Source organism: Camelus dromedarius, chromosome 12, assembly GCF_036321535.1.
Source record: "Camelus dromedarius isolate mCamDro1 chromosome 12, mCamDro1.pat, whole genome shotgun sequence".
Taxonomy (NCBI): Eukaryota; Metazoa; Chordata; class Mammalia; order Artiodactyla; family Camelidae; genus Camelus; species Camelus dromedarius.
The window spans coordinates 14,118,843-14,146,472 of record NC_087447.1 but is presented as its reverse complement, the minus strand read 5'-3'; the positions used below and the strand labels follow the sequence as shown (position 1 = coordinate 14,146,472).

Below are 27,630 nucleotides of genomic sequence, written 5' to 3'. Positions count from 1 at the left end.
GGCCAATCTATAGAAACAGAAAGTAAATTAATGGTTGCCTAGGCCTGGTGGGTTGAGGGGAGACAGGGAGTGACTACTAATGGGTATAGAGTTTCTTTGGGGGATGATGAATATGTCCTAGAACTGATTGTGGTGATGGTTGTACAGCTGCAAATATCCTAGAAAACAATGAACTGTACATTTTAAATAGGTGAATTGTATGGTGTGTGAATTATATCTCAATGAAACTATTATAAAAACATTCTTTTTTTGGCAGGGGAGGTAATTAGGTTCAGTTATTTATTCTACTGGGGATTGAACCCAGGACCTTGTATATGCTAAGCATGTGCTCTACCACTTAAGCTATATCCTTCCCCCTAAAAAACTTTAACTTAATGGTACACAAAGAAAAGAAAATTGGAGAAGACAAAAATAAATGTATTTGAAATGGTAGGATTATGGGTGATTAAATTCTACTTCCTGTATTTTCCAGTTGTTACAAGTATGTATTACTCTTATAAGAAGAGAGACCTTTTTAAAAAGCACCAGGTACAAGTTTCAGATAGCTATTTAAATGTAAATAATCAGCAGTACAGCATTCCATTTATCTCTTTGTAGGTCTGGGTTTTATATTTAAGCCTATCAATCATAATATTTTTCTTAATACGAATATATTTTCATAAATAGTACAGATATTATATATATATTTTTTTCATAATATACATATACTGCAGTTTGGTCACGAGGAGGGAGCCATGAATTCAGGCAGATGGGGAGTAGGTTGGGAAAGGTCAGACGAACCCAGGTCCAATGTTGGTCCAGCCCTCTCCACCAAGCGCCTCTACTTAAGAGCTCAAAGTCCCTTCCACTCTCCCGTTTAAGGCTCTACCCTACGCCTCGAGTCTCTTCCTGGTCCTGTCTCCCTTTTGGTGGGGTCACACCTCACCTGGGGGTGCCCCTCACCTGGGGTCACAGTCCCCTCCCACCGGAGGGGGTTTGGGGTTACAGGCCCACTGGCCATTGGTCCCTGCCTCCCTCGGCCTGAGTCCCAGTTTCCCGCCCAGGAAGCCGTGGTCCCTCCCCCGAGGCCGGCGGCCCCTCCCCCTGACCCATGGTGCCGGACCCCGGGGACCCAGGCCGTCCCGAGGTGTCCCTGGGGGCCAGGCCAGAGGACTCGGCGCCTGAGAGGCCCGCGCCGACCGCGTCGCCTCCGCGGGAGGCTGCCGACCACCCTCAGCCCTCGGCCTCGTCGCCCTCTCTGTCCTCCCCGCGGCCGCCCACCGCGAGCCCGCGGGTGGGCAGGTCGCCGCTGCGCCGGGCCAGGTGGGGCGGGATGGCGGCCGGCACGTTGCTGGAGGCCGGCCTGGCCCGGGTGCTCTTCTACCCGACGCTACTGTACACAGTGTTTCGCGGGAAGATGCCGGGCCGCGCGCACCGCGACTGGTACAACCGCATCGACTCCACCGTGCTGCTGGGCGCGCTGCCGCTGCGGAACATGACGCGCCGGGTGAGCCGGGACGGGAGGCCGGGCCGCGCCGTGGCTGGGAGCCGGACGACCGCCGCCCGGGCCTCGGCGGCCCTTTCTGAGCCCCCTCTTTGCCTCGGCAGCTGGTACAGGACGAGAACGTGCGCGGGGTGATTACCATGAACGAGGAGTACGAGACGAGGTTCCTGTGCAACTCCTCAAAGGTGAGGCGCCGGAGTTCCTGGGAGGAGCTGGGGCAGAGGCCTCCGCCGGCCTCGCCCACCACCCTGAACCTGGGGGATGTTGGGGGAGGGGTGCTGTAGGTGACCTTGCCCCAGAGACAGGTGTCCCAGGCTTTTTTTTTTTTTTTTTTTTTTTTGCCTCTTCTGGAAGAGGATCTGGGCCTCTAAGCTTAAATGGCTTTGGCTGGAGGTAGAAACCTAATTTTGAAATAGAAACTGATGTGAAAGACATTTAAAAGTAGAGCTGACAAAGTCTGATGACTCCTTTGTGCACAAATGTATTCTTTACTTTTTAATGGCGGTACTGGGGATTGAACAGGACATCATTCACGCTAAGCATGCACTCTACCACTGAACTATAACCCTCTCGCACAAATGTATTCTTGATTTCGGTAACTTAAATCAGTAACCAGAACTGAAAGAACTTTCCTATGGCTTACTTTCATTCAACACTTACTGAGCACTAAGTATGGATCAGACGCTGTGTTAGGTACTCAAGATGAAGGCAGCTATAAACTGTAAAAAGAAAAGCTACCCCTTATCCCCCGTAAACTGATCATAAAATCACCCGCCGGAAAAACTGCATAGGACTCATGTGGCTTTGAGTTGAGGGAATTTTTATTCATGTGTTAGAGATGATAGTGGAACTCCAAAGCCCTGTCGTAAACAAAGCTCAGGCCTAAAAATTAATTTTCATTAAATGTGAATGCTTGTTTGTGGAACTCTTCAAAATGGTTATTAGATGTTGCCCTATCTTTACGGTTTTTGACTTCTATTAGCACTACGCAACCATCTTTCTTATTTACTGATAGAGCATAATGAACATGAAGTTATTTCAACCCATAGATTTTTTTTGAAACCTTAAAAATATTTGTGACTCACATTTAAAATATATTGATGAGTGATGGCATACATTTTCAAAGAATGGATAACAGTTCCTTGGATTTCCCACAGTACTTTGCCACAAGACCTCAGGAGTTATTAGCCATAACAGTAAATGTTCCTGAATGTGGTCAGTCCTGTGGAACAAGAGGAGTCACAGAAAGTAGTCTGTCTCTGGGTGGGAAGCACTGACATTTCTAAGTGGCTATCTTATCTCACTAGCCTAGAGAAAAGAAGTATCCAAGGTAGTGGTTCTCACATTTTAATGTGCCTAAGAGTTATCTGGCAGTCTTGTTGAAATAGCAGATTCCTAGGTACAACCCGTAGAGATTCTGGCTCAAGAACTCTACAGTGGGGCCCAGAAATCTGAATATTTAGCAGGCTCTCCGGGTGTTTTTGATGTAATTGATGCATAAGCCACCTGCTGCCAAATTTTGCTGTTTTCTGTTAATTTCATGAGCTGTAAAAAATATTGATCTTCATTCAGAGTCATTAAGTCTCTTGTTTGCTAAAGAGATTAATAAGGGTAGTTAGAGCCTATCTGAAGTTTTGAGGCAAATTAAAAAAAAAAAAAAGTTGCCCAGTTTTCCAGAGGCCTTATTCCTCCTGTTTATTCTTTTCTTCCTTCTAAGTGATAATATTGCAATAATGAAAGTAGGTGCAGTTATTTTAATTTTAAAATGAATTAGTGCTATTTTCTACCACATACTCTCTTAAAAAAAAAGTGGTAAAAAGAAGTCTTAGGGCAAGAGAAACAGAAAGCTCTTGCAAAACTTAGTAGCAAAACTGCAGCTGGATCACTGCACAGGCACCAAGATTATGCAAAAAGTTATACAACTATTGCAGATGAATTTTATACAGCTCATATTTTGCAGCTAAAGATTCAAATACCCATATGGTACTTTAAGAACACTTTAAATCTTGGACAATTCTAACTCAGCAGCATTGCTGTTGTGTGATGAAAGACCAACCATGTAGGTCAGCCATTTGAAAGACATTTCTGTAAGTCTCTTTTTAAGAAAACAGTAAACAGTATATTCACACTGTAGTAAACAGTGAAGCATCCTTGTTGCTTTGCTGTCTCTTGGGAGCCCATCTTCCTGCTACTCACACCAAGCTTTTTTCATTTCCTTTTCTGTGCTGGTGGATTTGGTTCCAGGAGTGGAAGAAAGTAGGAGTCGAGCAGCTGCGGCTCAGCACAGTGGACATGACTGGAGTCCCAACCTTGGCTAACCTCCAGAAAGGAGTCCAGTTTGCTCTCAAGTACCAGTCGCTAGGCCAGTCTGTCTATGTGCATTGTAAAGCTGGGCGTTCCAGAAGTGCCACTATGGTGGCAGCATATCTGATTCAGGTAGGAAAGGTCCTTCTGGACTGGTCCCTTTTACAATAGATTTCCAGAACTTCAGGAGCAGTCTATTGGCAGGCCTTGCTAGAAAGAACCATATTCCCAATTTCAGGCTGTTGGGAGGTGGAAAGTATCTGAACTTTGCAGACAGGCTGACCTCTGGCTTTGCCACCTGCCAGCTGTGTGACCTTAGGCAAAAGTGGCTTGCCCTCTCTGAGGCTCAGTTTCCTCAAACTAAATCTGTTATGAAGCTTGAATGAGAAAGTATGGCAAGCACTGACCTAGAGTAGGCACTCAAAAAATGGAGTTGTGAAGGAAGTTAATATCAGCAAAAGTCTGGAAACACTTGCTATAAATCTTATTTCAGAAATCTAGAACTGTAGATGATAGTGCTGATCACTTACAGCTCTATGGGATGCACATTTAAGTATTTCAGAGTAAAGTTCTGCACATTAGTTTCTAGAAACAGGATCCAACAAAATTTTGCCTATCAGTTTGTTACGATCGGCAGGTGGGATGCTTTTAAAGACATTAAGAAGCCAGTACTCTAGTCCCATCGACTCCTGTTACACCCCCCCAGCTTGACTCATTTTTGTTACCTGTGTGGCCCGTGCAGAACATTTACTAAATCAGGTAGATAGTCTGAGGAAAAAGGAAATATAAAGATAACCAGTCTGGCCTTGTGTCACTGTGGACTGGTGAGTATATGATTTAACAATACTAAAGTTTTGGTCATCAGGATGCTGTTTGCTAGAAACAGGGTGTCAGGAGATATTTTGGACCAAGTGAGAATTTGGCCAGCAGGCTAAAAATCTGTATTTTGTTGGTTCTATTGAGTTATAAACCAATAAGTAACGTGAGTACACAAAGAGAACTCTCCTAGTTAAATTTTAAAAATACTGTTTTTCTAGCCATGGTGACAAGCTGCAGAAAAACACTGACGGTGCACTCTTTCCAGGAAACTCTTGTAACCAACAGCCTAGCTCAGGGAGGACATCCAGTAGGCCTAGGCCCCCTTGAGTTTAGGATCTCAGCTTCATGTGTTCAGCCTTGTATTTCCAAGGTTTGGCAGAGCAAGAATTAGGTGGAAAGACTGACTTGTGTCCCCCGACACCCAGCCTATTGCACACAATTGTGGGACTGGTTGAGGGGGTTAAAGTGTTCTTCCATTTATAATATGTGGGGCATGGCTTTTAACTCCCCCCAAAATGGAATTTTTTAAAAAAAATGAAATTCTGAGAGCCCTTTAGCACTTGCTATTAGGTTAAGGACACCCTAACATCTCCTCTTTTCTTTCTGAATTCCCAACCCTGTACTTCAGGCGTATAGTTGGACTCCAGACGAGGCTGTAAGAGCCCTAACCAGGATCCGGTCACACATCTACATCAGACCCGGCCAGGTAGAAGTTCTCAAAGAGTTCCACAAGGTGATTACTGCAGGAGCAGCAAAAGATGAGACTCGTCATACATCACAGACGTGAAGTACATGCATTAGAAAGAACTCAAGACAACCCTGCTTGCTGCAGAATGAAAATGTTTAACAGGACCAAAGGGGCTTAAGCCCAGACTGGACGTAACAGAAGTGTGCTAAGTAATGGTTAATTTTGCCCCCTTTGTCTTGTTTTTTCCTGAAATAACACCATTGAATGGCTAGAAAGATTTAGCATGACTTCTTTTCACAGGGTATGGAGATACGGGACAGGGATGATGGCTTCTTATTTTCAAATGTCAAAAAAATCTGTTGTGCACCTGATATTGTGCCTAATGATTTTTAGCCCCATAACTCAGACATTTAACACTAGGAAAAGAGAAGAGAAATACTCAGCTCTGGCTCTTTGCCACTGTCAGAATCCTGATTCATTGGCCCTCTGGGGCTCTCCTCACTTTTGGAGCATTGATCCTGTATGTAGAAAAGGAAGTATGGGATTCAGTATAGTGACTGACTGAGAAATGTGTGGGTATGGAATTAGTTTCCCTTAGGAAGTCACCCCTTCAGAATTCAAAACAGACACACATACCATATCCCTTCAAAAACTTTTATTTGTATGAACAGTTCCTAGCTCTTGACTTAGCTTAGAGCTTTTAAAAGAGTAGAGACCTATTTGAGTTTGAAAAAAGTTTCTGCTATTAATCAGAAATAATCTTTTCTACTTCTTTCTGGCTTACCCCTTGGAATAAGCCAAAAAATAAAACCAAAGTATATATTTCCTGACAGATTGATGAGAAAGCAATAGATGGTACATCCTGAATTCTGTGGTTGCCTCTTGCTGGTGAAGGACACCTTCAGCTTAGTCCATTCTCCCAACCAAAGCCTGAAGGAGAATTCTAACACCTAATTCTTTGTGGAAAAATTACCAACTAGCCACTTTGCAGGCTGCAGGAAAAAGAAAAAGAAGGTAGATTGGGCATCTTTCCTTCTGTCCTGGGATCAGGAGTGCTTCTACTTAACAGTGATCAGGTAAAGAGATGAGGCTGTGCCCAGGGCTGGAGAAGAGGCTTGCTCTAAGCAGTCTGTAGTGAGGCACAGGGTTACAAGCGGATGGCAGAGAATGGGCTGGCCTACTCTCAGTTCAAGCAGCCAGCAGAGCAGCAGCAGTCTAAAAAGCCCCTAATGGAACACTCTTATGGGCTCAGGGAAGGGCTGAGGCACTGCCTTTCTAACATGTGCCAAAAAATAACACAGTACCCAAATCGGGACCCCGGGGACTTCGAGTTTGGATGGGTAGGTGCTGGAAAAAGGGAGCATCAAAGTCAGCTGCTCTTCTCACAGCCTTAGGCCAACACAAACTGCAAATTGGTAAGCAGCACCTTAATGCCTCTGGTGACAGTCACAGCTGAAGTGGCAGGGTCAAGCTTGTAGGTGTTGGCATCCCCCTTTTTATATCGGTCTCGAAAAACATAGATGCTCCCATTACAGCTGGCAATCTTCCAGAGGGATGGGGCAGAGCTCCAGGCCTCAGGAAGGCAAAGCCGGGTAAAGCTGTCTAGCAGGGGATTGTAGCACACCAGGGAGTCCCCTTCAGCCACGATGAACACCAGATCCTTATGCACAGCTGCGTGCATGCGGCCAGCGAAGGGCAGCACGTAGGGTTTCACATGGCACTTGTCTGTCTCTGTGTCAAAGCACTGGATGAGTCGGGATGGTTTGGTAAAGAAGTCCAGGTCATTCTCCTCCCCCCCAAGTAGGTAGATGATCCCATTGAGGTTGGCACCAGCGGCCCCGGAAACAGCCACCTCTAGCTGGGTTGTCTCAGTCCAAACGTTATCACCTACCCGATAATAGATAACTGCATTGGAGAGGGTATCCTGCAGTGTCTTGCCACCTAATGAATATATGGCATCCTTCCCGGGCACAGACACCAGGGTATGCTGGAGCCGGTCTCGGGGCAAAGGTGCACACCACTCCCAGTCCACGGTGGCATTGTTGCACTTCCACATGCGCCTTGGGATGGACCCTCCCACCACGTACAAGTCTCCGCCATGCTTGCAGGCTGCAGTGATCTGGTGGCACAAGCTGTTTTGGCCACTTACACTGATGGAGTCATCTTCTGCACAATGTAAGGACACAGCCAACGAGTGGGTACGAGATGACTCTTTCCCGATCAGGTAAATGTGTACATTCTCCCCAATTTCCTATTGGTGAAATTAAAGTTATAAACGGTATCTATCAGTTCTAGGCTAAGGCTCAGCTGAGACGCATATCCTTAAGGTCCTGGACCACACACTTGTATTTTGCTCTAACCTACTCCCCTCTAGTAACTGAATGTCATCCTGACTCTCCTCCAATCACTCTAATCATTTTCAGGCACCTTATGCTGGGACAGAGAATCTGTTACATTCATCCTTTCAGCTTTTTTAAAACTATCATGAGCGGGTGCTTCGGATTGTTAAAGCAATGATGAAAGTAATTTTCTCAGGGAGTTTTGGAGCCCAGAGGCTGGTGCTTCTGGACTCAACTACACATCCTCCTCCCCAGCTCTTATCAACTTTAATCCAAAGACTTATTCACTAACCATCAAAGAGGCCAGGCCAATAGATGGCTGGAATGCATGGATATTATAGTGTCCCAACCCTAAAGAAATCTGCCTTACCTTCAAGCTACTTCTGAGTGACTCTGAAAAAGCCTCTCTTTCTTCTTTGTTAAAATTGATCCAGGCTTCTATTGCCTCTGTTGGGTTCTGGGAACATGGAACTCCATCTGCAAGAGCCAGAGGAATGGCATGGTCAATGGCAAGATAATGATCCAGAAGGGAAATTTAGAACTGGTGGCTTTTAAAATGTGAAACCCTTTGTTAGACTACAACCAAGTGAGAAATTAACCTAAAATTGCCTTATTTCTTTTAATTAGAATGGATGGCTTGATATGATCTCATTTGCCATGGAAGCAATCTATTAGGCTACAGAGCTCACACTTCAAGTATGGTTATACCTCACTTGTTACCTAAAGTTGGCCAATCACTTGAAAAGTTTATTTAGTGATCCTGACTCACTGCCAATTTATTTAGGTAACTAGTCCCACAAGTACATGCAAAGCACATGGATGAGAACACTTATGCACAAGAGAGATTAGAGTATAAATGCAGATAGCTCCTCACTTCCTTTTGTGGCTAAGTGCTGCTTTTTTTTTTTTTTTTTAATTTAGTTAGCATCCATCACCACACAGTCACAATTTTTTTTTTAATTAAAAATTTTTATTTTGGGGGGAGGGAGGGAGGTAACTGGGTTTTATTTATTTATTTATTTCTAGAGGAGGTACTGGGGATTGAACGCAGGACCTTGAGCATGCTAAGCATGCGCTCTACCACTTGAGCTATACCCTCCCCCACTCCACTTTGTTTGTTTTTGATTTAACATTTGTATATATTGTGAAGTGCTGTTTCTTTTATTTTCCTGGCTTATTCCTCTAGAAGGGACTCTGTCTCTGAAGGCATCTAAATTCCTATCAAGAATAATACTGTAAATTAATGCCAGGAAGCCTGAGGGTACCCTTCTCTTGAACTAGAATGTTCTCTGAACATCATACCTGTGTGGTGGGGTATGATGTGCCCCACCCCCAACTTACCCGAGATGATATCAGTGAGTAGATGGTGGGGCAAGTGGAGAAATTCTTCTGTGCTCTGTAGCTGAGCCAGGTGGGCCTTGGCACAGTGCTTGGCAGCTGTGTAGAGCTCAGGATCACTGTGCCGATCTGCCAGCCACATAACCTGAAGGCAGTTGCCCACTTGCACTGTGCGGGCCAAAAACCGAGAACATTCCTCAAAGAGAGATGTCAGCTGATACATGTCTGACACCTCATAAATTTCCTGCAGCTCCTCAGCTCGAAGTTTCACAGTCCCATGGTAGATATAATCAACCAGGAGCTGGAAAACAGACTCGCTGACATCCTGCAGCACAATTACCCGGTTGTGGGCCTCCTTCAGGTTGGAAGTGAACATGGACCGGAAGAAGCAGCTCTGAGCTGAGAGGACCAATCGGTGGAGCTGAAACTCCCGGCCTTCCACTGAAATAGTGACGTCAGCAAAGAGCTCTTCCTCCAGACACAGTTTCATGATGCCCTGAGCCACACGGCCTGAGTGTGACCGATCTTTGAAAGTGTAATTCACAAAGTAGTTCTCATCCATAGATGCTCCAGGCTCCTCTGGTGATTCCATGGTAGTAGCCAACTTCTCTCTCTGCCAGCTGTCTGCAAAACACCACCACTCTGAGTAACTTAAGGAATCCACAGCCACAGTATATGAATCTAAATGTCCAGTTCAGGGAGGGAGAGGAGAAAAGCGAGGGCACAGTGGGCCCAGATTAGCCTCAGTCCCGGCCCTGCTAATGACGTATGATGTTCTCCTTCAACCAAAGCTGGGTTCATTCTCCTGCAGTAACTGCCTATTCCTAATGAAATCAAAATTTCCTACTCTGGGTGCTTCCCTGAGAAAACATGGAATACTCCTTTCCATGATGTAACAAAAGGCTTGGTATTTAGGTCAATACGTGAAAGCAAGGGGTTGGAGGAAGCCTATGCTTTGAAAAGCCTGGCAAAAAGACTTACTAACCAAATAACTACCGGGCATAAAACTAGTGAGGCTCAGGACAGCAGAACGCGACAAAAAGTCCCCCGCGTCCTTGTGACCAGACCCCTCTTCCCCTGCGCATGGAACCCAGAACTTCCAATTCGACTCTTGGCCTGGTACATCTACCAGCCCCACATTTACTCTTTTCTGAGCCTCTACCCGGCATTTCCCTGCTCGCCCTAATGACTCTCCAAGGCTTCGTCCCAGAACTCGAGACGCAGCCCAGCCGTCCGGAGCATGGGACCACCCCCCCAGGAGGCACATCGCCACGTGCAGTGTCCTTGCTCCACTTGGAGTCGCCTGGGAGACAGTAGCCAGGGAAACCGTTCTTCTATCCGCCTCCCCCTAGCCATGCCCGCTGGCCCTCATCAAAAGCTTAGCCTAGGGAGCGGGGGAGGGGTGTGGAATTTGGAACCCAGAACTCTCGCCGCTTCTCCTCCTCTCACCAGTCCAGTTCTTTAGGATCCTCGCCTTCTCTCCAGCCTCTGTCACACTAAACTAAGGACACATTCACCTCATGATTTCCTCACCTACTGGCTTCGCTTTCTCACCTGCCTTCCCTCCTTTCATTCCGAAGCCCGGAACCCGGAACCTCTACTTCCGGCCCCTCGTCCGCCCGGAAGGAGATCCTATGCACATTTCCGCTTCCGGTCCCTGCCCTTGGGGCTCCGCGTCCTGCGGTATTGGCCTCGGCCGCCTGGTCTGCATCCGGGGATCATGGCGGCTGCGGCGGCAAGGGGCTGGTGGCGGGGGCTTGCGGGGTCCGCGGCGCTGGCCAGGGGTGAGCTGGGGCAGCCAGCTGAGGCCCGGGGCGGGAGCGGCGACGCGTCCAGAGCAGGGAGCCCCTCAGGCCTCCCTCTGGGCTTCAGTGTCTCTATCTTCCTATGCAGTGGCCGCGCGACCTTCGGTGCTGTTGCTGCCGGTGAGGCGGGAAAGCACTGCGGCCGACACGCGCCGTGAGTATGTGCGGGTCGGGCCCTTCTCGGGACTACAGGCGGGGCCCCCCTTCATTACCTTTGTCAGATATTTGCCCTTGTCCTGGGCTGCCCTTCTCTGCGTCCTCCTGGCAAATCTTTGCTTGTCTCTGGAGAGCTGATTGCAATGGCCCTCACTCTGCAGGCAGAATCGGGCCCTCCCTGTGCTCTTAGGCCTCTGTGTTATGGCCCTATTGCTCCTTGTCAATTTCCATGGTTTTGTTTTTTTTTTTCCTGATTAAACTGTCAGCTCCTTGAGAGCAGGAGACTTAACCTTTGGTTCTCAGAGCACTGTTAAAATAGTAGCTTACGTTAACTGAGTGCTCATTGTGTGCCAGGCACCTTGCAAAGCGATTAATGAATGATCTTATCTAATCCTCACAACATTCTTAGGAGGTAGGCAGTGTTATGCTTTTCTACCATAGATCAGGCAACAATCCAGAGAAGTAACCTGCCCAGGATCACAGCACTAATGAGTGACAGAGCAGTCCTGCCTGCTGCCAAAGGCAGAAAAACACTTAACTCTGCAGCTGTGATGTGTGGTTGCTCAGCGATTTAATGTTGCACTAATGAGCATACAGGGATAAGTTACAGTCAACATAGGACGACTGGGAGTCATGCGACGGCATTGCCCCCTTTCTGGGCCTCAATTTCATCATCTGTGCAGTAAATAAATAAAAAAGATTTCAACTACATAATCAATGAGGGCTCTTCAGCTCTGAAGTCTTAGTTGAGAACTTGCTCTGAGCCAGATGCTGAGAGATACAGAGAAGCCTAAATTCTACTTCTCACCCTTAAAGAGCTCCTAGTCTGGTAAGAGAGCTGAGGCAAACGCTGCTTTAGCAGAAATGCAGGCATTGTGAAGGAAGAACCACGAGGTAGTTCTGAGAAGAGGTAGACACCACAGCTGCAGTAATAAGGTGAGCCTTTTTGGACTGTGTAGGTGGCATTTTCCTGACGTTTTCATCACTTCCTGTTCCCTGGAAGAGGAACCTTCCACCTTCACCTTTCTCAAGGTTCTGGAGGGAGTCCTGACTGGGAGACAACACCCCTTACAAGCCCAAGAGACTGAATGCAGGGCTGGCTGCTGCCTTCTGCGTTCCTTTCTTATGTATGCTTTCTCCTTCCAGCCACTGTCAGACCACGGAATGATGTGGTCCACAAGCAGCTCTCAGCTTTTGGAGAGTATGTGGCTGAAATCCTGCCCAAGTATGTCCAACAAGTTCAGGTAATATTCACTACTCTTGTTTGGGTCAAGAAAGAACCATGTTCTCAGGGCATGTGGGAGTGGGCAGTCTGGAATCAAAGAAACCACAGACTCCTCCATCCCAACTTGGTTTTCTTTCTCTGTCTTAAACCAGGAGACTCCCCTTGAAGTTTGCTGCTCCCTCTGTAGCTTTGTTACCTCGCCTCTCCTTTTCCATGTCTGCAGGTGTCCTGCTTCAATGAGTTAGAGATCTGTATCCATCCTGATGGAGTCATCCCAGTGCTGACTTTCCTCAGGGATCACATCAACGCACAATTCAAATCCTTGGCTGACTTGACAGCAGTGGATGTCCCCACCCGGCAGAACCGTTTTGAGGTCGGTCAGGAGATTTGAGATTTGGAAAGTAAAGTAAGGAAAGGGGACAGAACTGTTTTAGGGTGGCAGCTACCTATGAGAACCACAGCCTCCTTAGTTTCAGTTCAGGTCAAACAATACAACACAGCAGTTAAACCAGGGCCTCAGAATCAAGTAGACCTTGAGTGTGAATTCTAGCTTTGCCATTAAAAACCTCCATGACTTCAGACATTTTGTTTGATCTTTCAGGGCTTTAGTTTTATGTGCAAAGTAAGTATAAAATTGTCCCTATCTCACACAGTGGTTGTAAGGATTAAATGAGGTAGTACAGGTAGATTAATAGTTCTCAATACTTTAACTATTGATATTTACTGGTTATCTACTTTTTGCCAGATTCTGGGATCAAGAGAGAAACAACACCCAATGCCTGCCCTCCAAGAGTCCCCCACACACTATTGAGGAAGAGGGACATAAAAAACAGTTTACCATAGTGACATGATTTATGGGATGTTGGAGAGATGCTTTAAGAATGCAGGGGGAGCACTTAGCCCTGTCTAATAGGCTTTTTTGAAGGGAGAGAGAAAGTCTGTGCTGAATCTTAATGGATAACCAGGAGACCAGGAATTAGCCCAGTGAGGGAGGGCGGGTCGGAGACATCCAATAGCATGAGCAAAGACAAGCATGCTGACATGCTGAGCTATAGTTGGCTTAGGCCTTTGGAAGTGGTTGTAAGTATAGGAGCATCTGGAGGTTTTGAACTTCAGACAGAAGGCAGGTTCAAAGGCAGGCAGGTTAACCCACCCTGTATCCTCATTGTTATGCTCCCACTCAGGGACTTCCGTCTCAGACCCCTCAACCTGTGGTCACCTTGGTCCTTCAGTTCCTTCCGTTCTCCCTAGATTGTTTACAACCTCTTGTCTCTTCGCTTCAACTCACGGATCCGTGTGAAAACCTATACGGATGAGCTGACGCCCATAGAGTCTTCTGTGTCTGTGTACAAGGCAGCCAACTGGTATGAGAGGGAGGTGAGTTGCTGGACGTGGTGGACCCTGCCTCTTGGCCTGAGTTGCAGAACTGATAGAAACTAGTGGATACACTGCAGCCCTCACCCCTTTGTTGGCTGTGGTGGCTGGTTGGCTTAGTGCCTCTGTTTTCTAGATCTGGGACATGTTTGGAGTCTTCTTTGCTAACCACCCTGACCTAAGAAGGATCCTGACAGACTATGGTTTTGAGGGACATCCTTTCCGGAAAGACTTCCCCCTGTCTGGCTATGTTGAGGTAGGAGCCTTGGAATGGGCAGCCATCTCAGGGAGGGACTGGTAGGGATCTTGGGCAGAAATTACGGTCCGTGGATTGAGGTGGTTTAAGAGCATTGGTACTGGATTCAAATCCTAGCTTCATTCTGACAATCTTCTCATCTACAAAATGGGAACAATAATAGTACTTAATTAGATTTGTGGTAAGCTAACTGATGTATGTGCAAAGCTGGTGTATTGTAGATGCTTAATTGATGTTAGCCATTATTTTTGCAGTCACTTTAATGAGCAAGGCAATCTTCAGGACACACTTAGTCTGTCCTCAAGATCTGAATCAGTATCATTTTACCCTGCCCTGGATCTCTGAGAAGGCATGACACTAAATGTTCAACCCTTGAGAATGGCCAGAGGCAGGACCAGTAACATGTGCCTACAAAAACCTTATGAAGAATTCAGTGCTTTACTCTACCACTGCAACATGTTGTAGTTTGTTTATTAGCAGGAAGATGGTGTATTGTATATATACACAAGTGATTTTGTAGTAAAGTAACTTAGAAATGTTGAGATAGTGTCAGGCCAGCCCTTCTCTTCAGTACCCAAATGCTCCTGTTTTGTGTGTGTTTAGCATGGTCACACTCCCAGCACCTTATTGTCCTTACCTTATCCAGCTGATCCTCCAATAACAAGAAAAGCCACGCCAAAATTACCACCTTGCATCTGGGCAGTGATAATGCCAAGGCCACAGGGCCTGAACTTGAGTGCTTGCCAGTTTAGGTTTACTCTTTTCAGCCACTGATTGCTCCCTAATCCTGAGCAGGTGCTTCCCATCACCTTATAAGTATGTAGGTGGGTGAGCAAAGTCATTTCTGATGGAAAAGGAGCTCAGAGTTCATGAATTGGGGATGGTGGGCATGGAGGGAGGCCTGACTGGGTGATGGCAGGGCATGACGTAGAGGCCATTTTAAGCTGTGGTTGGGATGTGACCTGATGAGTAACACAGATGAGGATGGAGACTAAAGAGGCCAGGACAGGAGTCAAGGGCAGAGAAGTAAAAGGGCTGAAGAAGTCACCCATGGCTTTGGGAAAGTGGGCCTTAATATCTGTAACAAGGCCTTCCTCAGTACTTAAGCCTGCCTTTTTCTTCTGCAGTTACGCTACGATGATGAGGTGAAGCGGGTGGTGGCTGAACCAGTGGAGTTGGCCCAAGAGTTCCGCAAGTTTGATCTGAACAGCCCATGGGAGGCTTTCCCTGCCTATCGCCAGCCCCCTGAGAGTCTCAAGCTTGAAGCCGGAGACAAGAAACCTGAAACCAAGTAGTTCCAGGGAAGGAATGTGTGTCCTAGAACGCGCCTTATCTATAATTGAGTGTCCCTGTAAATAAAATCCTACTTAAACTCACCACTTCCTGTGTGTTTTATCATGAGTGGAAGTGAAGCTTAGACTCAGGAGAAGGAGGAAGTGCAGGCAGGGGTTTGCTGACTCTGTTAGAGAGACTTTTCCAAACCGGGAGTCCTTTTTTAATAAGACTAAATAACGCAGTTGCAGACAGGGTGACCTACAGGCCTGTATATTCTGAGGGAGATTCTAGATCTGAAATTTAAAGTTCTCACAGTCCACAGGACTCAGGATGGGCGTGGCATGGCCTCTCCTGAGAGTTAGAGCAGTCTTCAACGGCTAGAGAAAGCCCCTGGTCACAGGAGACTGGTGGCAGCTGACGGACTCGGGCCTGGGTGGAACGAGGGCAACCCCCACCCATCCTCATCCTATCCAAACAACTACAGGGCTCCAAGAGCCCAGGGCCAAAGCCAAGAAGAGCTGCAGCTCTTTTGAACCCTGTGTCCTGCTCCCTGCAACCTGACAGCCCATTACACTTGGGCTTAGGGAATCTTCCTGGACTCTGGCCTGAGCTGAGAATGCTATAAGCAAACAAAGAGTGTCCCAGTCTGGGGCCAAAGACAATCAGGAGCTGCAGATCTGTGTGTCTGCCTGCCAGGGAACAGTACTTCTCACCCCAGCCAGTCTGGGGTCCGTTCAGCCAGTGGCTGAATGCCTGACATGGAAGTTTTTGCTCTGCCTGTCAACAGTCTGCTCAGCACACCCGCCATTGCAGTTGGAAGAGGCTTTGCAGCTGTTGCTCTTGGCTACTGAGGGGCTCTGGAGGCTGGCCTGGGCTGGGCTGGGCTGGGCTGGGCTGGGCTGGGCTGGGCTGGGCTGGGATGTCATGGGCTGGGCTCAGCTGCAGAATGCTTTGGGGGTGAGGACAGATAGTAAGGTAGTACTACTTCCTGGGCTCTTTCCTACCTCTTGGGAGGGCTAAGCTAGTGCTCTTTGCTACCAAACACCTTTTTCCTATTGACAGCATCCCACCCATCTGGGCAGGAATAGGCAAAGGGCCTGACAAGCACGGAGCCAGGCTCCTACTGCCAACAACCAAAGATTCCACATTTCTATGGGATGGAAAGAGCCCCTGGGAAGCCAGAGCCAGCCCCTCCCTGCTGAGCACTGAAGACTGACGCAAAGCAGGGAACGCTGTAGCTGTCTACAGTGGAAAGTTGGAGCCCTGGTGTGTGGCAGGCGGATGGAGGAGCAGAAAGCAGCTGGGGAGAGTAAGACTCAGAGGACCTGCTGGGGCAAGGCTAGGACAATGCAGTTCCTGGCTTGGCTAATGGTAGCCACTTGCCTCCTCCCTGGGGTGACTACAACTCAGCACCATGCAGGTACCGGGGCTTTAGATGGGGTGGATGGGGGCCGAGAAAAGCTGTCGGCTGACAGCAGTTACACTTGGTTCTGTTTGAGCCTAGCAGGGTTTAGGAACTATGAGCATGATGAGTACCAGGCTGACCTGTGCTTCAGTGGGGAATGGTGTGGGCCCCAACCCCAGAACCAGAAAGGTCCAGGTGAAGTGAATGGAGATAGCCCTAGGTGCTCTCAATGGGCCTTGGGCTTATTCCAGCTGATGTGCGAAGTAGGACCTCTTGATTTGCCCCGGGCTTAGGACAATCATTCCAAGGGCTAGGCAGCACCCCCAAGAGGGGTGAAGGAAGCTGCAACAGACATCCTGCCTTGCCTGGCCTCCCTGCCTTGCACACGGTCACTTACTGAGGAGCAGGGAAGGAATAGGTTTTTCTCAAAGGGATCCTCAACCTTTGAGGAGGGTCACTGGCACTGTTTTAGGTCACACTGTCCCCAGATGATTATAGGGAGGGAAGATGGGAAGTGAAATGTCTTGTGACTCGCTGGCCTGGAACTCTTGGCTAAGGGAACTGTAGAGGTTCAGGGAGGAGTCCCGGACATTTGCTGAGATGGTATCTGGGTTTGGGATGATGCTTTTGGGATCATAAGACCTATGCCTGGGAGAGAATGTCAACATGCATTTGTGTGTAGGGGAAGGTGGACACGGGATGGCATTCCTATTTTCTAGATAGAAGAACCTCTAAGCACCTCTAGGCACTTCTGGGAGGCTGGGGTGTTCAGGGTGGTGCTTGGCAGGGGCCTGACTCCTCTCTGCTGCCCCAGGGCAGTCCATGGACAGCACCATCGTGGGAGGTGGCCTGCAGAAGCCAGAGGCCCCGGAAGTGATGTTTGAGGTCTTTCCTCCAGCCTGGGACATGGGGGTGGGGGTGTCCAGAGGTCCCTAAACTCCGGGTCAGGGTGGGGGATGCCTCAAGCTGGGGTTGCTGGGGGAGGGAGGGGGAACCCAGCATGGTCCTACTGCCTGCTTATGCCCCACCCTGGCCCACTCTTGCTTCCTGTCCTGCTCCCTAGGCCCAGCCCACCCCTTACGTGGCTCCCCTTGCAGCTGCTCTGGGCTGGGCTGGAGCTGGATATCATGGGGCAGCTGCACATCCAGGATGAGGAGCTGGCATCCACACGTCCAGGTCGCCGACTCAGGCTCCTCCTGCAGCACCACGTGCCTAGTGACTTGGAGGGAGCTGAGCGGCAGCTGCAGCAGTTCCAGAGCCTGCGGAAGGGACCTCCTCTTAGCCCCTGGGACTTTGAACATCTGCTCCTCACAGGCCTGTCCTGTATCTACCGGCTCCACGTGGCTAGCGAGGCTGAGGCACGAGGTCGCTGGACCCAGGTCTTCACCCTCCTGGCACAGGAAACACTCTGGGACCTGTGCAAGGACTTCTGCCCGCAGGGCCAACCCCCTTCTCTGGGGCCCTGGGCCTCTACCCTTGACCCCTTGCCCTAACCCTCCCCTTCTGTCTGTCATTCTCCCTCCCCCCACTCCTCACCTTAGCCAGACCCATTTGGGCAGGGGCTTCCATCTGGCACCTGGTTCTTCCCACTGTGTTCAGGCCTCTGGGCTTGGCTTGTACCCAGGACCCCGCTTACCCCTCCCTCATATCTCCTTCCTGGGCCCATGCTCTGGGGCTTAGGCAGCAGGCACAGACCTAAGGGCAGGACTTGCAGGCAGTGTGTGTGTGTGTACTGAGATCAGGGTTGAGAAGTGTGTTTAAGAAATGCTGAAAGGGAAGTTGCTCCCAAGTAAGGCCAGGTCAGACCCTCCAACTCTTACTCTGACAGTCCATGAGAGGTCCTGTGGAATCTACAGGGAAGTTGCAAGTGCTCAGTGCCCAGTCCTGCTTTAGGTACCCTCTTAAACCCAACCAAGGCTCTGGGGTCCCTGAGTCTCCAAGTCCCCATCTGGGCTAGGAGAAGAGACTAAACAGACTGGACATTTTTAGTTCAGCCTGTTGGAGGATAGGAGGGAAGTAGGTGGAGGACTATTACCTTTTCCCTAGCAGATGTTTTTTGGTGCATCTCAACAAGACTCAGAGGAGGGAATGAGGCTGGGAGGGGACTGAGGCAGGCTGGTGTAGCCCTGATCCTGTGTAACTCACCCCATAAAATGTTTCCTTCTGGCCTCCTGGAGCCCTGTGTCCTTCTGTGTCAGAGTAAGTTGTTTAACCCCTGCCCTGACCAAATCACCCTCCCCATTCCGGGAGAGCAGGAATCAGGGCAACCAGGTATCAATCAACTGCTCATCCAATTCACAAGCCCCACTGGAAGAAGAAATATATTGTTTCCTTGAATCCCATACCCCTCAGTGAGGCAGGAGGTGATGTCCTTTGTCACAAAAAGGAACCAGACGAGCCCTAAGAATGATGCTGTTGGTCAACAGGGAGTTGACTGGAAAGGAACATGAAGGGAGTCCCACAACGGGGTTAGGCGAGTAGGGGTCAATCAAATTCCCACCCCCTCGTCCTTCCAGGACCTGACCAAACCCTGTCCTCTGCCCTCCGACCCCCACCCGAGACACAAAGCGCCGTAGTCAAGACATAGCGTAGGACCCAGGCAAACAGGCGCCGGCGCAGGCCCACTTTATTGGCAGAGCACCCGCGCTGGGGGGCCCTCATGCTCGCGCCGGCGGGGCGTTCGGGCCGCGGTCCCGCCTCGGCATGCACGCCCCCGGACCGCCCCGGGCTCCTCTCGGGTTCCGGGCTCAGAGCTCCGGGGGCCCGAGGCCGGGCGGGCCGGGGGAGATGACGTCGGGGTACACCAGGAAGCCGGAGAAGGTGATGTACTTGCCGTGGTTGCTGTAGGCGCCGTAGCCGTCGTGGTCATGGCTGAGCAGCCAGACGGCGTCGCCGCGCTGCAGCGCCAGCATCACGCTCTGGCTCTGCATCTCGCGGCGCCGCGACGCGCCGTCGTCGTAAATCATGGCCTGCACCTCGTCGCGGTTCTTCATCAGCTTCACCGACAGCGTCTTGCGCGGCAGCTTGCCCAGTGTGAAGGAGAAGAAATAGGCGCCGGGCAGGCGACAGCGGAACACGCCGGCAGCCGCGTCGAAGTCGCCGCCGATGTTGACGAGCTCCGTGTCGAAGGCGAGCGGCCGGTGCCGCGGCCCCGGGCCCGCGTCCGAGCCCACCAGGCTGCGCGTGCGCGCTGCCGAGAAGGCCGAGCGCGGCTCGGGGGGCGCGGGCGGCCCGCGCGCAGGCGCGTCGGCGTCGGCGTACACCAGGTAGCCGCTGAAGGTGGCGCCCGGCGCGCCCAGCGCGTACTGCGGGGCGCCGTGCAGCCGCAGCCACACCGTGTCGCCGTAGTCGAGCTGCAGCATGGCGCTCTGGCTGGCGGCGCGTCGCGTGCCGGGGCGCCGCTGCTCGTCGAAGGCCAGCGCCTGCACCTCGTCGCGATTGCGCACCAGCATCACCGACAGGCTCTTGTGCGGAGCCTTGCCAGCGGTGAAGGAGAAGAAGTAGGCGCCGGGCACGCGGCAGCGGAACTGGCCGGTGGCCGCGTCGAAGTCGCCCCCGATGTTCACGTACACTTTGTCGAAGGTCACCGCCATCTCCGACGTTCCCTCCAGCGGGGTGGTGCGTGCCGCTGAGAAGGCCGAGCGTAGCTCTGACGAGCCCGCTGACGGGCCCAGTGCCCAAGAGGCGGCCGGGCCCAGCAGGCCCAGCAGGAGCGGCAGCATGGCGCCTGGGAGGGGAGGCACAAGGGCAAAGATAGGAGGGTTGGGCAGGGGTGACCTCCAAATCTCCTGAGCTGCCGGAGCTGCGGACTGGGAGATGGGTTCCCTTCACTGCCCAGCCCTTGACCCACAACTAGGACTTGGTTTCCTACATACTCGGACTAGGTCAGTGGCTCTCCAATTTACAAAGCACCTGGAGGGCCTGTTAAAACACACATTATTTGGCCCCACCCCTACCTCACCTGGAAGGAAGCCTGAGAATTTGCATTTCTAACAAGAACCCAGGTAATGTAGATGCTGCTAGTCCAGGGACCACCACACTTTGGGAACCATTAGATGAGGCTAGTGAAATTTTTTTCCTTTTTTTGTAACCACCGAACCCCTTTCTCAAGTGAAAGCTCAGACGTATATCATGCATACAAGCAGAAATGCTCTGGTTTGAAGGGGCCTGTAGCCCTGTTTGCTGTGCTTACCACATCTCCTTGATACCCAGGGGCCCTGGGAACACAGAGGGCGGTCAGAAGATCTCTGAATTTCCTTCAGCCTCCGGTTTGCTGCGCTTTCCTGCCTATTCTGTGGTCCTTGACCGGCCCTCACTCGGAAACTGGCTCTTTATACTGATACCCTTCATGATGGTTGCTGTTTAGGCCCTCACCTGGGCAGGAAAGGAAACAGCTGCTCCCTGACCCTTTTGCCGCCCTCTCACTCAGTCAGGGGTCAGCTCTCACACCGAACCTCTGAACTCTCCAGGGGCCCTTCTTGCACTAAAGAGGCCAGAAAGTTGGGCTTTGAGGTAGTTCCCTCCCACCATGAACTCAGAGTAAGAGAAAGGGACTCAGTCTTCTGGGCTTGGGGGCTGGTCATTGAGAGGGAAAGCCAGGGGCTGCAGGGGATAGAGAGGGAGGGTAACAATTCCAGAAGGGCTTTGGCAAGTCTGTGAGGTCAGCTGCTTGGTTCCTCAGTAGTGGGGAAGGGGAGGGAACCGACAACTAAACCTGGGCTCAGGTCCTGGCTCTATCCTTTACATGCTGTGAAATCTTAGGAAAGTTCCTTACTTTCTCTGGGCATGGTGCCCTCTGTGTAAGTGGGGAGGACACCTGCCTCACAAGTTTACACTGAGGATGCTCTGAGATACCAAGTGTGAACATGGTTTGTGGACAGTGGTGCCGCCCAGGTGTGCAGATACTTCTGCTCTTAACCTTGAAAAAAGCTATCTGATCGGGCTCTTGACAGAAGGGGTTAGCGACTCAGTAACTCCTACCCTGGAGGCAAAGTGGAGGCAAAGCAGGAAAGAAAATGAGCTAGCAACAGCTTAGGACATAGGCTTCTATAGGAAATGCCCTGGGAATGTGTGTACCTTTATGTCTCTTAGAGACACTGAGGGTCTGCTGAGAAGGGCTGCCAGGTGCAACTGTGCAGCTGTACCGCACACAACAGGGACGTTCACCTGAGGGGAGGACGTTCACCTGAGGGGAGGTGGGCACTGAAGTCCAACCTATGTTCTACTTGCCCAACTGTGTGGAATGGCTGCACCTGGGGGAACGTGCGCCTTTATGTAATTCTGATAAAAAAGACCCCAAGTCCCTAGCCCAGCTGAACACTCTCTCCCTCCAGAGGAAGTACCTGTTCTCATTATTATAAAGGTGCCCCATGGGCTCCCCAGTACCCTTGGTGAGGGCAGGGAGGCTGGGGAGCCCATCTGCACCTCACAGTATTTGGTGCATTCCCTTTCACAAAGCTCTTTGGGCACATCTGATCTCACACCAACCTGCAAGTCAGGTGGCCCTTCTCCCATTTTATAGTGGAGAAAGCCAAGGCCCAGTATGAGAAAACATTTTGGCCCAAGGTCACCCATGAAGCACTGAGGCAAGCCTTGAACTGAGGTCTTTTGACTCCAAGTTCAGTGTGCTTTCCTCTCCACCACCTTTCCCTTCTGAACATGAATATTTCCAGCCAACCTGTCATCTGCCTCAGTTTCCCTTTTGGCAAAAATAGGAGGGGAGAGAAGTAGAATGGGTTTTGGGATCTAGGGTGAAGGGGAAAGAAAGCAAAACCAAACAAAACCAACCAACCAAAAACTAGCATTGTTGTCTTCTGGGAGTATGGAAACATCTCCATTTTTCCTAACCTTGCTGCTGTCCCAGGGAGTCTTGGTCCAGGGGCACCTGCTCACCCTACCCTCAGCAATCTCCCTGCCGAGCCTGGTGCACCCTGCCGGTGCCAGAAGGTCCTCCTGTGTGTCCAGTACCCAGCTTTCATTTCACCCACCACTGCCCATTTCCCAGATCCTTGGTCCCCCATCCTTCCCTAAACCCCTTTCCCAGAGCAGGTCAGAGGTGAGAGGGTGTCCGGCGGGCATCACAGCTCCAGGGAAGGAAATGGCTGTTCCTAGCTCTGTCCAGGTGAAGCTCAAAATTATCATCTTCAAAGAGAAAAAACTAGGGCACAGAGAACTGGACAGACCCAGAGCTCCGGAATCCACGGGGGAGATGCAGCCATGTCAAAGGGAATTCCAGAGACCCCCCACCTTCCCGCATCAAACCCCACTCCCAAATCACCCCCTCCCTCAAGCTCTGACCAAACCACCCTCCCCACCTACCTTGAAAGCCCCTCAGGCTGCCGACAAGATAAGTCCGTCCCCCTTTCACGGAAGAAGACAATCCTTTCTCATGGGAAAAAAATATCCCTCAGAAAATGGTACCCCAGACCCTTTTCCCCTCAGACCTTCCTTCATACATCCCTTCGGAGTAAAAGCCCTTGAGCTTCTTTCATGAGAAGCTCTCCCAGGTCCTCCTTTCAGGGAAAAAGGACCCATTCCCCCGCCCCCGCTTCCAGTTAAGGAGAAAGCCTGGCTCCCCGCGCCCCGGAGCATCCCTCACCTGGCTGGGGGCGGCGGTCGGTCGGGTTCGCTCCGAGCCCGCGATCCGGCTCCGGCTCCGGGAGGGCACCGGGCTACGCACTGACCGCCCGCGCTGCGGCGGGGCCGGGCCTGGCGGGGGCGGCGGGGCCCGCGGAGGCGGGCGGGGCGCTGGGACCCCGGGGTGGGCGCCGGGAGGCGAGGAGCGGGCAGGAGCGAGGGAAAGAGGACCGCGAAAGAGCGAGCCGCCGGACCCGCGCGAGGAGAGGCGGGGGAGAGGCGGGCAGGGGGAGAGAAGGGAGGGGGAGAGAGAGGGAGGGGCGCGCCGAGGACCCAGTGCGGGGCCGCAGGGCCCGGGGCACCGCGTGCAGGAGGCCCTTCCTCCTCCGTGACCTCCCTAGGGCTTCATCCTCTGGGTCTGGAGAGCAGGCATCAATAATCCAAGTTAGCAGATGGGGAAACTGAGGCCTGAGGAGAGGCCAAGCTAAGGGTGGCTCAGGGCACTCTACAGAGCAGCCTCCTCCCTGGTTTGAGGAGAGGGGATTGGAGCAGGGCGCAGAGACTGGACGAGGCTCTGGGCTGCAAGGACAGTGGAAGGTGAGGTTTTGGCTGGGACAGATGTCCAGGCTGAGTGGCACTGGGGGAGGGGGTCTGAGGGAAAAGAAGGATAAATGGGTCAATGCTGGCAGTAAAGGAAGGGCTTACAGTGACCTGTTTTCTTCCTCACCTCCAAACTGGAAAATGCCCATGGTTGGTTACGAATGAAGGAGGAAGACAAAGCCCCCAGACATCAGAGGGTGAGCCTGGGCCCCCTGTGGAGGCGGTAAGGAAGAAGGAGGGGAGTCCTCGGGGCAGAACTGAGTTTTGGCTGGAAAAGCTGCTTCCACAGCGCCTGCAAGGAGGGAGAGGGTTGAGAAGGGCAATGGGAGGGCTCGAAGGGCCTGTTTGCTGAGGGACGTTGATCACTGACACCTACCTAGTTGGGCCAGGGTGGCAGGACCTAGCAGGGCATCAGGGCTGGGACAGCTGTCTTCCCACCCCAGCACTCATGGAGGCCCTTCCATGGCTTCCACCCTGGGCTTTGACCCCACCTCAGGGAGGCTGCTCCTCTCTCTGGACAGCTGTGCAGGGCACTCAGTAGAGGTTGACTGACTGGATGGCTTCTGAAGAGCCCTACTCTCAGCTGCCAGGAGCCAGTCCCCTCTGCCTGCCTCTGGTTGACTCAGGAGGCCTGGGCTCTAGTCCTGGCTCTGCCACAGACCCTCTGTGCAGTCTTGAGAAGCCTAGTGCCCCGTGAAACCCCCTGCCCTCTGGGGCTTTCCTTCTGGAACTCTCAGAACTTACAGGATCCCAGTTAATCTAACATGGGTTAGTCCTCCTGAAGGTGTTGACAATGATGATGAACTCAGTAAGTGTTCTTCTGGGTGTTGGGGGAACGATGAAATGAATGGATATGTGTCTTAATGGAAAGGAATGAATGGAGGCATTTGGGGCTGGGCATGGGAGCATTTGGGGACACAAAGTTAAGCGCCTGTCTAGCCCTGTCAGATCACGACTGTCTCCCATCCTCTTCACTAGCTTGAAAAGGCCTGTGTGCGGTGTGGTGGGAGGTGAGATAGGGTGAGGGTGGGATGAGCCACACAGCGATGTAGCTGGGGAAGGCAGGGAGCCAACCTGTGGCAGCCACAACCCTTCTTAGGGCAACAGTACCTCTTCTGGACCAGGAGGGTGGGGTTGCCATCGGAAAGGTGCCTTTTGAAGGTGTGATTCCAATTGTGGGAGGGAAGGGAAGAAGGCAGGACTCTCAAGGCAGGACAATTAAATCCTGGTGGGGAGGTCTGTCTCAGGCTGAAAGCCATTTCACACTTTCCCTGGGTCAACAAAAAAGTTTCACTAGAGAAGTCAGGGTAGTGGGTAGAAACAGGTGACTGAGGCAGATGACAACAGGGTTTACATCCAAGGTTGGGACAAGGTGGAGGCCACTGGCAAAGGGATATGGAGAAAGAGGATGCCAGGTACTGGTGGGTGTTTTGGGCAGGCTGGGGTGAAGTAGGGGTGCACCAGAATGGAAGTTAGGAGGCAGCGGGGTTCAGAGAAGAGAGCCCTGGGCTAGGTTGTAGTTGCTGCCTGCCACTACTTTGTTGTGTGACTACAACAACACAATCATAATTTTCATAGCAAGTTCCTTTCATTGGGTGTAGCAGATGCTATCGGTGCTCCTACTCAAACCCCGAGGCCTACCTAGAGGTCACCTGCGGAGTTCCTGAACCCGCTCCCAGTCTCTCTCCTGAGGCATTCCGAAGTGAGCGTGGGGCAGGCTGGAAGTGGAGAATTAATGCCTCTAGGGCAATCCTCAACCAAGGAGGGCCCAAAGTTAGTCGATAAAGCCTCCAATTTTCTGTCCCCCTGAAAGTGGGACAATTCCCAGTCCCTAAGCACGTTCCAGTCTCAGAGTGACTTGAGCAGAGTGAAGCCTAAGTTGTCCGCAGGGAGAACTTGCTCATCCCTGTATGCTCTGCTTTCTTTCTGCCCTTCCTTGTCTCACTCCCTCACCCTGCTTCTGGAATCACCTCCTAAATAAACTACTTGTATCCAAATCTGTCTCAGGGTTGGCTTTGGGGAACCCAGACTGAGACAATGAATAATAACTGTGTTAAGTGCTTTTTCATTTCACCATTACCTTATTTAATGCCTTAACATCCCCTGAAATAGGTACCATTAGCCCAATTTTACAAATAAGGAATAAAGAGGTTAATGCAGAGGCAGGATTCAAACCCAGGTCTGTCTAGCTCCAAACCCAGTCCTTAAATACTATGCTCTGTGGTTTCCCTAATTCTCTGATCTTCTCTGGGCCTTATTTTTTCATCTGTAAAATAAAGTGAGTTTGAAGGGTAGCAATGTACCCAGTGTCTCCTGCAACTAAACCTGGTCAATGAGGTGTAAGCAGAAGTTACTGGGAAAGAAAAGTGCTTTAAAGGGACTGACTCAGCTGGGAGGCCCACTCTGTTTTGCCTTCCTTATTCTTTTCCCTTCTCCTAGAATGTATGCATGAAGGCTGGAGCTCCAGTTGCTACTTTGAGCCAGGAGGCAACAATGAAGTGTTCTAAGACACATTATTAGGTAGGTACTCAGGAGTAAGCTGAGAGGAATAGGACCTAAAGACCCTTCCTTCAAGGAGCTGATCATTTAGTGAGAATGGCTGGATGTGGACATAAAAAACCTTAACAGGTAAAAAGAGATCAGCACCAGGAGAGAGGTGCAAAGTGGTATGAGAGCTCTGGGAGGGAGAAATTCCACCTGGGGGAGTCAGGTATCACAGAAGTTACTTCTAAATGATGGTGAGGATTTTACATAGTGCTGATAGAGGAGTGAGGGAGTGGGATCCAGTCAAAGGTAAGAGTGTGAAAAAGGTGTGGAGGTGCCATAGATGGGCCTGTATGTGGCTCAGTTCAAGGGGAGTTTGTGAAGGAGGCATGACAGGTAAGGTGTGTGGGCCTTAAATGCCGAGCTAAGGAGCTTGGTTTATCCTGCAGTAGAGAGGAGGGTGCTCAGAACAGGATTTTAAGATTGCTCTGGCTACAGAGTGAAAGGCAGGAGACAGAAGCAGCGAGGAGAGGCAGGGAGATCTCCAAGAAAAGACTCAGAGTGTCCAGATGAATCTGAACTATGCAGGACTAGGAAGAAAGGAAAAGAAAGGGAAGAGATGGATGGAAGAGAGACGGAGAAGAAATGCAGAGACTGACAGAGAGTGAGCGCACAAGCTCACAATTTAATTAGCTTCCTGGTTTGCCGGAGGATTACAGGGGAATTAGCTGAGCTCAGAGTCTAGGGACCTTGCTGGGAGTTGAGGGGAAGTTAATGAGAAAGACAACAACATGCCCCAGGGAGAAATGAAAGAGGAGGAATCATCAGCCAAGCAGAGATGCCGGCAGGAGAAACAGATGTCAGGGTGCTGAGTCCCTGCCTTCCTTGGAGAGTTCAGCCCTCCAGGGGAGTAGACGTTTGGAACTTCTCGGTTGGGCTCCTGGCCCCACTGCCCCTGATTCCAATCCCTCTGAGCACTTGGTAAACAACCATAATGGGGGAAGTTGGGCGTGGCTGTGAGGATAAATTCCTGACTCTCTGTTGGCCCCTTTCCCAGAAGGGAACCCCAGGCCTCTTCTGCAGATGGGGAGGTTGAGGGCAGGGATGCAGATGTGGCCTACTTCTGACCAGATGTGGCGAATGGCATTTTCCAAAGACAGCTGTGACAGCATCTCTCATCCCACCTGCTCTTCTGACACTGGACCATGTCACTCCCCTCTAAGAGGAGGACCTAGATTCGGTCATAAAGGGTGACACTGGTTCAACCTGGCCCTCTCTTGAAACAGAAACTTGGAAGCTAGCCATTATGATGTGAGAAAGCCCAGGCCACATGGAAAGACCACATGCAGATACTGTGGCCAACAGCCCCACTCCAGTAAGATTAGATTAGACCAGTTATCTAATTTGCAAGGTCCAGTGCAAAATAAAAATGCAAGGCCTCTTGTTCAGAAAAGAATTTAGATGGTGATAACAGAGCATCAAACCCAACCTAGAGCCCTTCTA

The 27,630-nt window shown here is 50.8% G+C and overlaps 5 protein-coding genes across 9 annotated transcripts; 3 read left to right on the top strand and 2 right to left on the bottom strand.

Annotated features, from left to right (window-relative positions):
- Positions 1-1,058: 1,058 nt before the first annotated feature.
- On the top strand, positions 1,059-5,569 carry PTPMT1 (protein tyrosine phosphatase mitochondrial 1). Of its 2 annotated transcripts, XM_031459599.2 has the most exons (4): positions 1,071-1,486; positions 1,588-1,668; positions 3,728-3,919; positions 5,235-5,569. In XM_031459599.2, the coding sequence occupies exons 1-4, from the start codon at positions 1,091-1,093 to the stop codon at positions 5,391-5,393; spliced, it is 828 nt and encodes a 275-aa protein (XP_031315459.1). In that variant the 5' UTR covers positions 1,071-1,090; the 3' UTR covers positions 5,394-5,569. The 2 variants fall into 2 exon arrangements, with proteins under 2 accessions (XP_031315460.1, XP_031315459.1); XM_031459600.2 differs by lacking the exon at positions 3,728-3,919 and having other exon boundaries at positions 1,059-1,486.
- A 365-nt stretch (positions 5,570-5,934) lies between these two features.
- On the bottom strand, positions 5,935-10,588 carry KBTBD4 (kelch repeat and BTB domain containing 4). Of its 3 annotated transcripts, none has more exons than XM_011000683.3 (4): positions 10,526-10,588; positions 8,975-9,595; positions 8,004-8,110; positions 5,935-7,545 (listed from the first exon to the last, which is right to left on the bottom strand). In XM_011000683.3, the coding sequence occupies exons 1-4, from the start codon at positions 10,542-10,544 to the stop codon at positions 6,685-6,687; spliced, it is 1,608 nt and encodes a 535-aa protein (XP_010998985.2). In that variant the 5' UTR covers positions 10,545-10,588; the 3' UTR covers positions 5,935-6,684. The 3 variants fall into 3 exon arrangements, with proteins under 3 accessions (XP_010998985.2, XP_031315453.1, XP_031315454.1); XM_031459593.1 differs by having other exon boundaries at positions 10,505-10,584; XM_031459594.2 differs by having other exon boundaries at positions 10,421-10,559.
- A 41-nt stretch (positions 10,589-10,629) lies between these two features.
- On the top strand, positions 10,630-15,163 carry NDUFS3 (NADH:ubiquinone oxidoreductase core subunit S3). Its single transcript, XM_011000682.3, has 7 exons — positions 10,630-10,755; positions 10,865-10,930; positions 12,079-12,176; positions 12,381-12,530; positions 13,409-13,534; positions 13,668-13,787; positions 14,915-15,163. The coding sequence occupies exons 1-7, from the start codon at positions 10,692-10,694 to the stop codon at positions 15,080-15,082; spliced, it is 792 nt and encodes a 263-aa protein (XP_010998984.2). The 5' UTR covers positions 10,630-10,691; the 3' UTR covers positions 15,083-15,163.
- An 865-nt stretch (positions 15,164-16,028) lies between these two features.
- On the top strand, positions 16,029-18,629 carry FAM180B (family with sequence similarity 180 member B). Its single transcript, XM_011000684.3, has 3 exons — positions 16,029-16,482; positions 17,282-17,352; positions 17,565-18,629. Exons 1-3 carry the CDS (start codon positions 16,344-16,346, stop codon positions 17,958-17,960), a joined length of 606 nt encoding a protein of 201 aa, XP_010998986.1. The 5' UTR covers positions 16,029-16,343; the 3' UTR covers positions 17,961-18,629.
- A 421-nt stretch (positions 18,630-19,050) lies between these two features.
- C1QTNF4 (C1q and TNF related 4) lies at positions 19,051-23,119 on the bottom strand. Of its 2 annotated transcripts, none has more exons than XM_064491849.1 (2): positions 23,066-23,119; positions 19,051-20,194 (listed from the first exon to the last, which is right to left on the bottom strand). In XM_064491849.1, exon 2 carries the CDS (start codon positions 20,187-20,189, stop codon positions 19,215-19,217), a length of 975 nt encoding a protein of 324 aa, XP_064347919.1. In that variant the 5' UTR covers positions 20,190-20,194; positions 23,066-23,119; the 3' UTR covers positions 19,051-19,214. The 2 variants fall into 2 exon arrangements, with proteins under 2 accessions (XP_064347919.1, XP_031315451.2); XM_031459591.2 differs by lacking the exon at positions 23,066-23,119 and adding an exon at positions 22,786-22,998.
- Positions 23,120-27,630: the final 4,511 nt, after the last annotated feature.

Excerpts from the sequence above, each read along its gene's own strand:
- PTPMT1 (XM_031459599.2), top strand. The coding sequence starts at position 1,091 with ATGGTGCCGGACCCCGGGGACCCAGGCCGTCCCGAGGTGTCCCTGGGG. Across the intron at positions 1,487-1,587 it reads TGCGGAACATGACGCGCCGG|CTGGTACAGGACGAGAACGT; the intron begins GTGAGCCGGGAC and ends TTGCCTCGGCAG. Across the intron at positions 3,920-5,234 it reads TGGCAGCATATCTGATTCAG|GCGTATAGTTGGACTCCAGA; the intron begins GTAGGAAAGGTC and ends CCTGTACTTCAG.
- KBTBD4 (XM_031459593.1), bottom strand. The coding sequence starts at position 10,544 with ATGAAAGGAGGGAAGGCAGGTGAGAAAGCGAAGCCAGTAG. Across the intron at positions 9,596-10,504 it reads TGAGAAAGCGAAGCCAGTAG|ACAGCTGGCAGAGAGAGAAG; the intron begins GTGAGGAAATCA and ends GGTGTTTTGCAG. Across the intron at positions 7,546-8,003 it reads CACTCAGAAGTAGCTTGAAG|GAAATTGGGGAGAATGTACA; the intron begins GTAAGGCAGATT and ends TTTCACCAATAG.
- NDUFS3 (XM_011000682.3), top strand. The coding sequence starts at position 10,692 with ATGGCGGCTGCGGCGGCAAGGGGCTGGTGGCGGGGGCTTGCGGGGTCC. Across the intron at positions 10,756-10,864 it reads GTCCGCGGCGCTGGCCAGGG|TGGCCGCGCGACCTTCGGTG; the intron begins GTGAGCTGGGGC and ends CTTCCTATGCAG. Across the intron at positions 10,931-12,078 it reads CACTGCGGCCGACACGCGCC|CCACTGTCAGACCACGGAAT; the intron begins GTGAGTATGTGC and ends TTCTCCTTCCAG.
- FAM180B (XM_011000684.3), top strand. The coding sequence starts at position 16,344 with ATGGAGGAGCAGAAAGCAGCTGGGGAGAGTAAGACTCAGAGGACCTGC. Across the intron at positions 16,483-17,281 it reads TACAACTCAGCACCATGCAG|GGCAGTCCATGGACAGCACC; the intron begins GTACCGGGGCTT and ends CTGCTGCCCCAG. Across the intron at positions 17,353-17,564 it reads CCCCGGAAGTGATGTTTGAG|CTGCTCTGGGCTGGGCTGGA; the intron begins GTCTTTCCTCCA and ends CTCCCCTTGCAG.
- C1QTNF4 (XM_064491849.1), bottom strand. The coding sequence starts at position 20,189 with ATGCTGCCGCTCCTGCTGGGCCTGCTGGGCCCGGCCGCCTCTTGGGCA.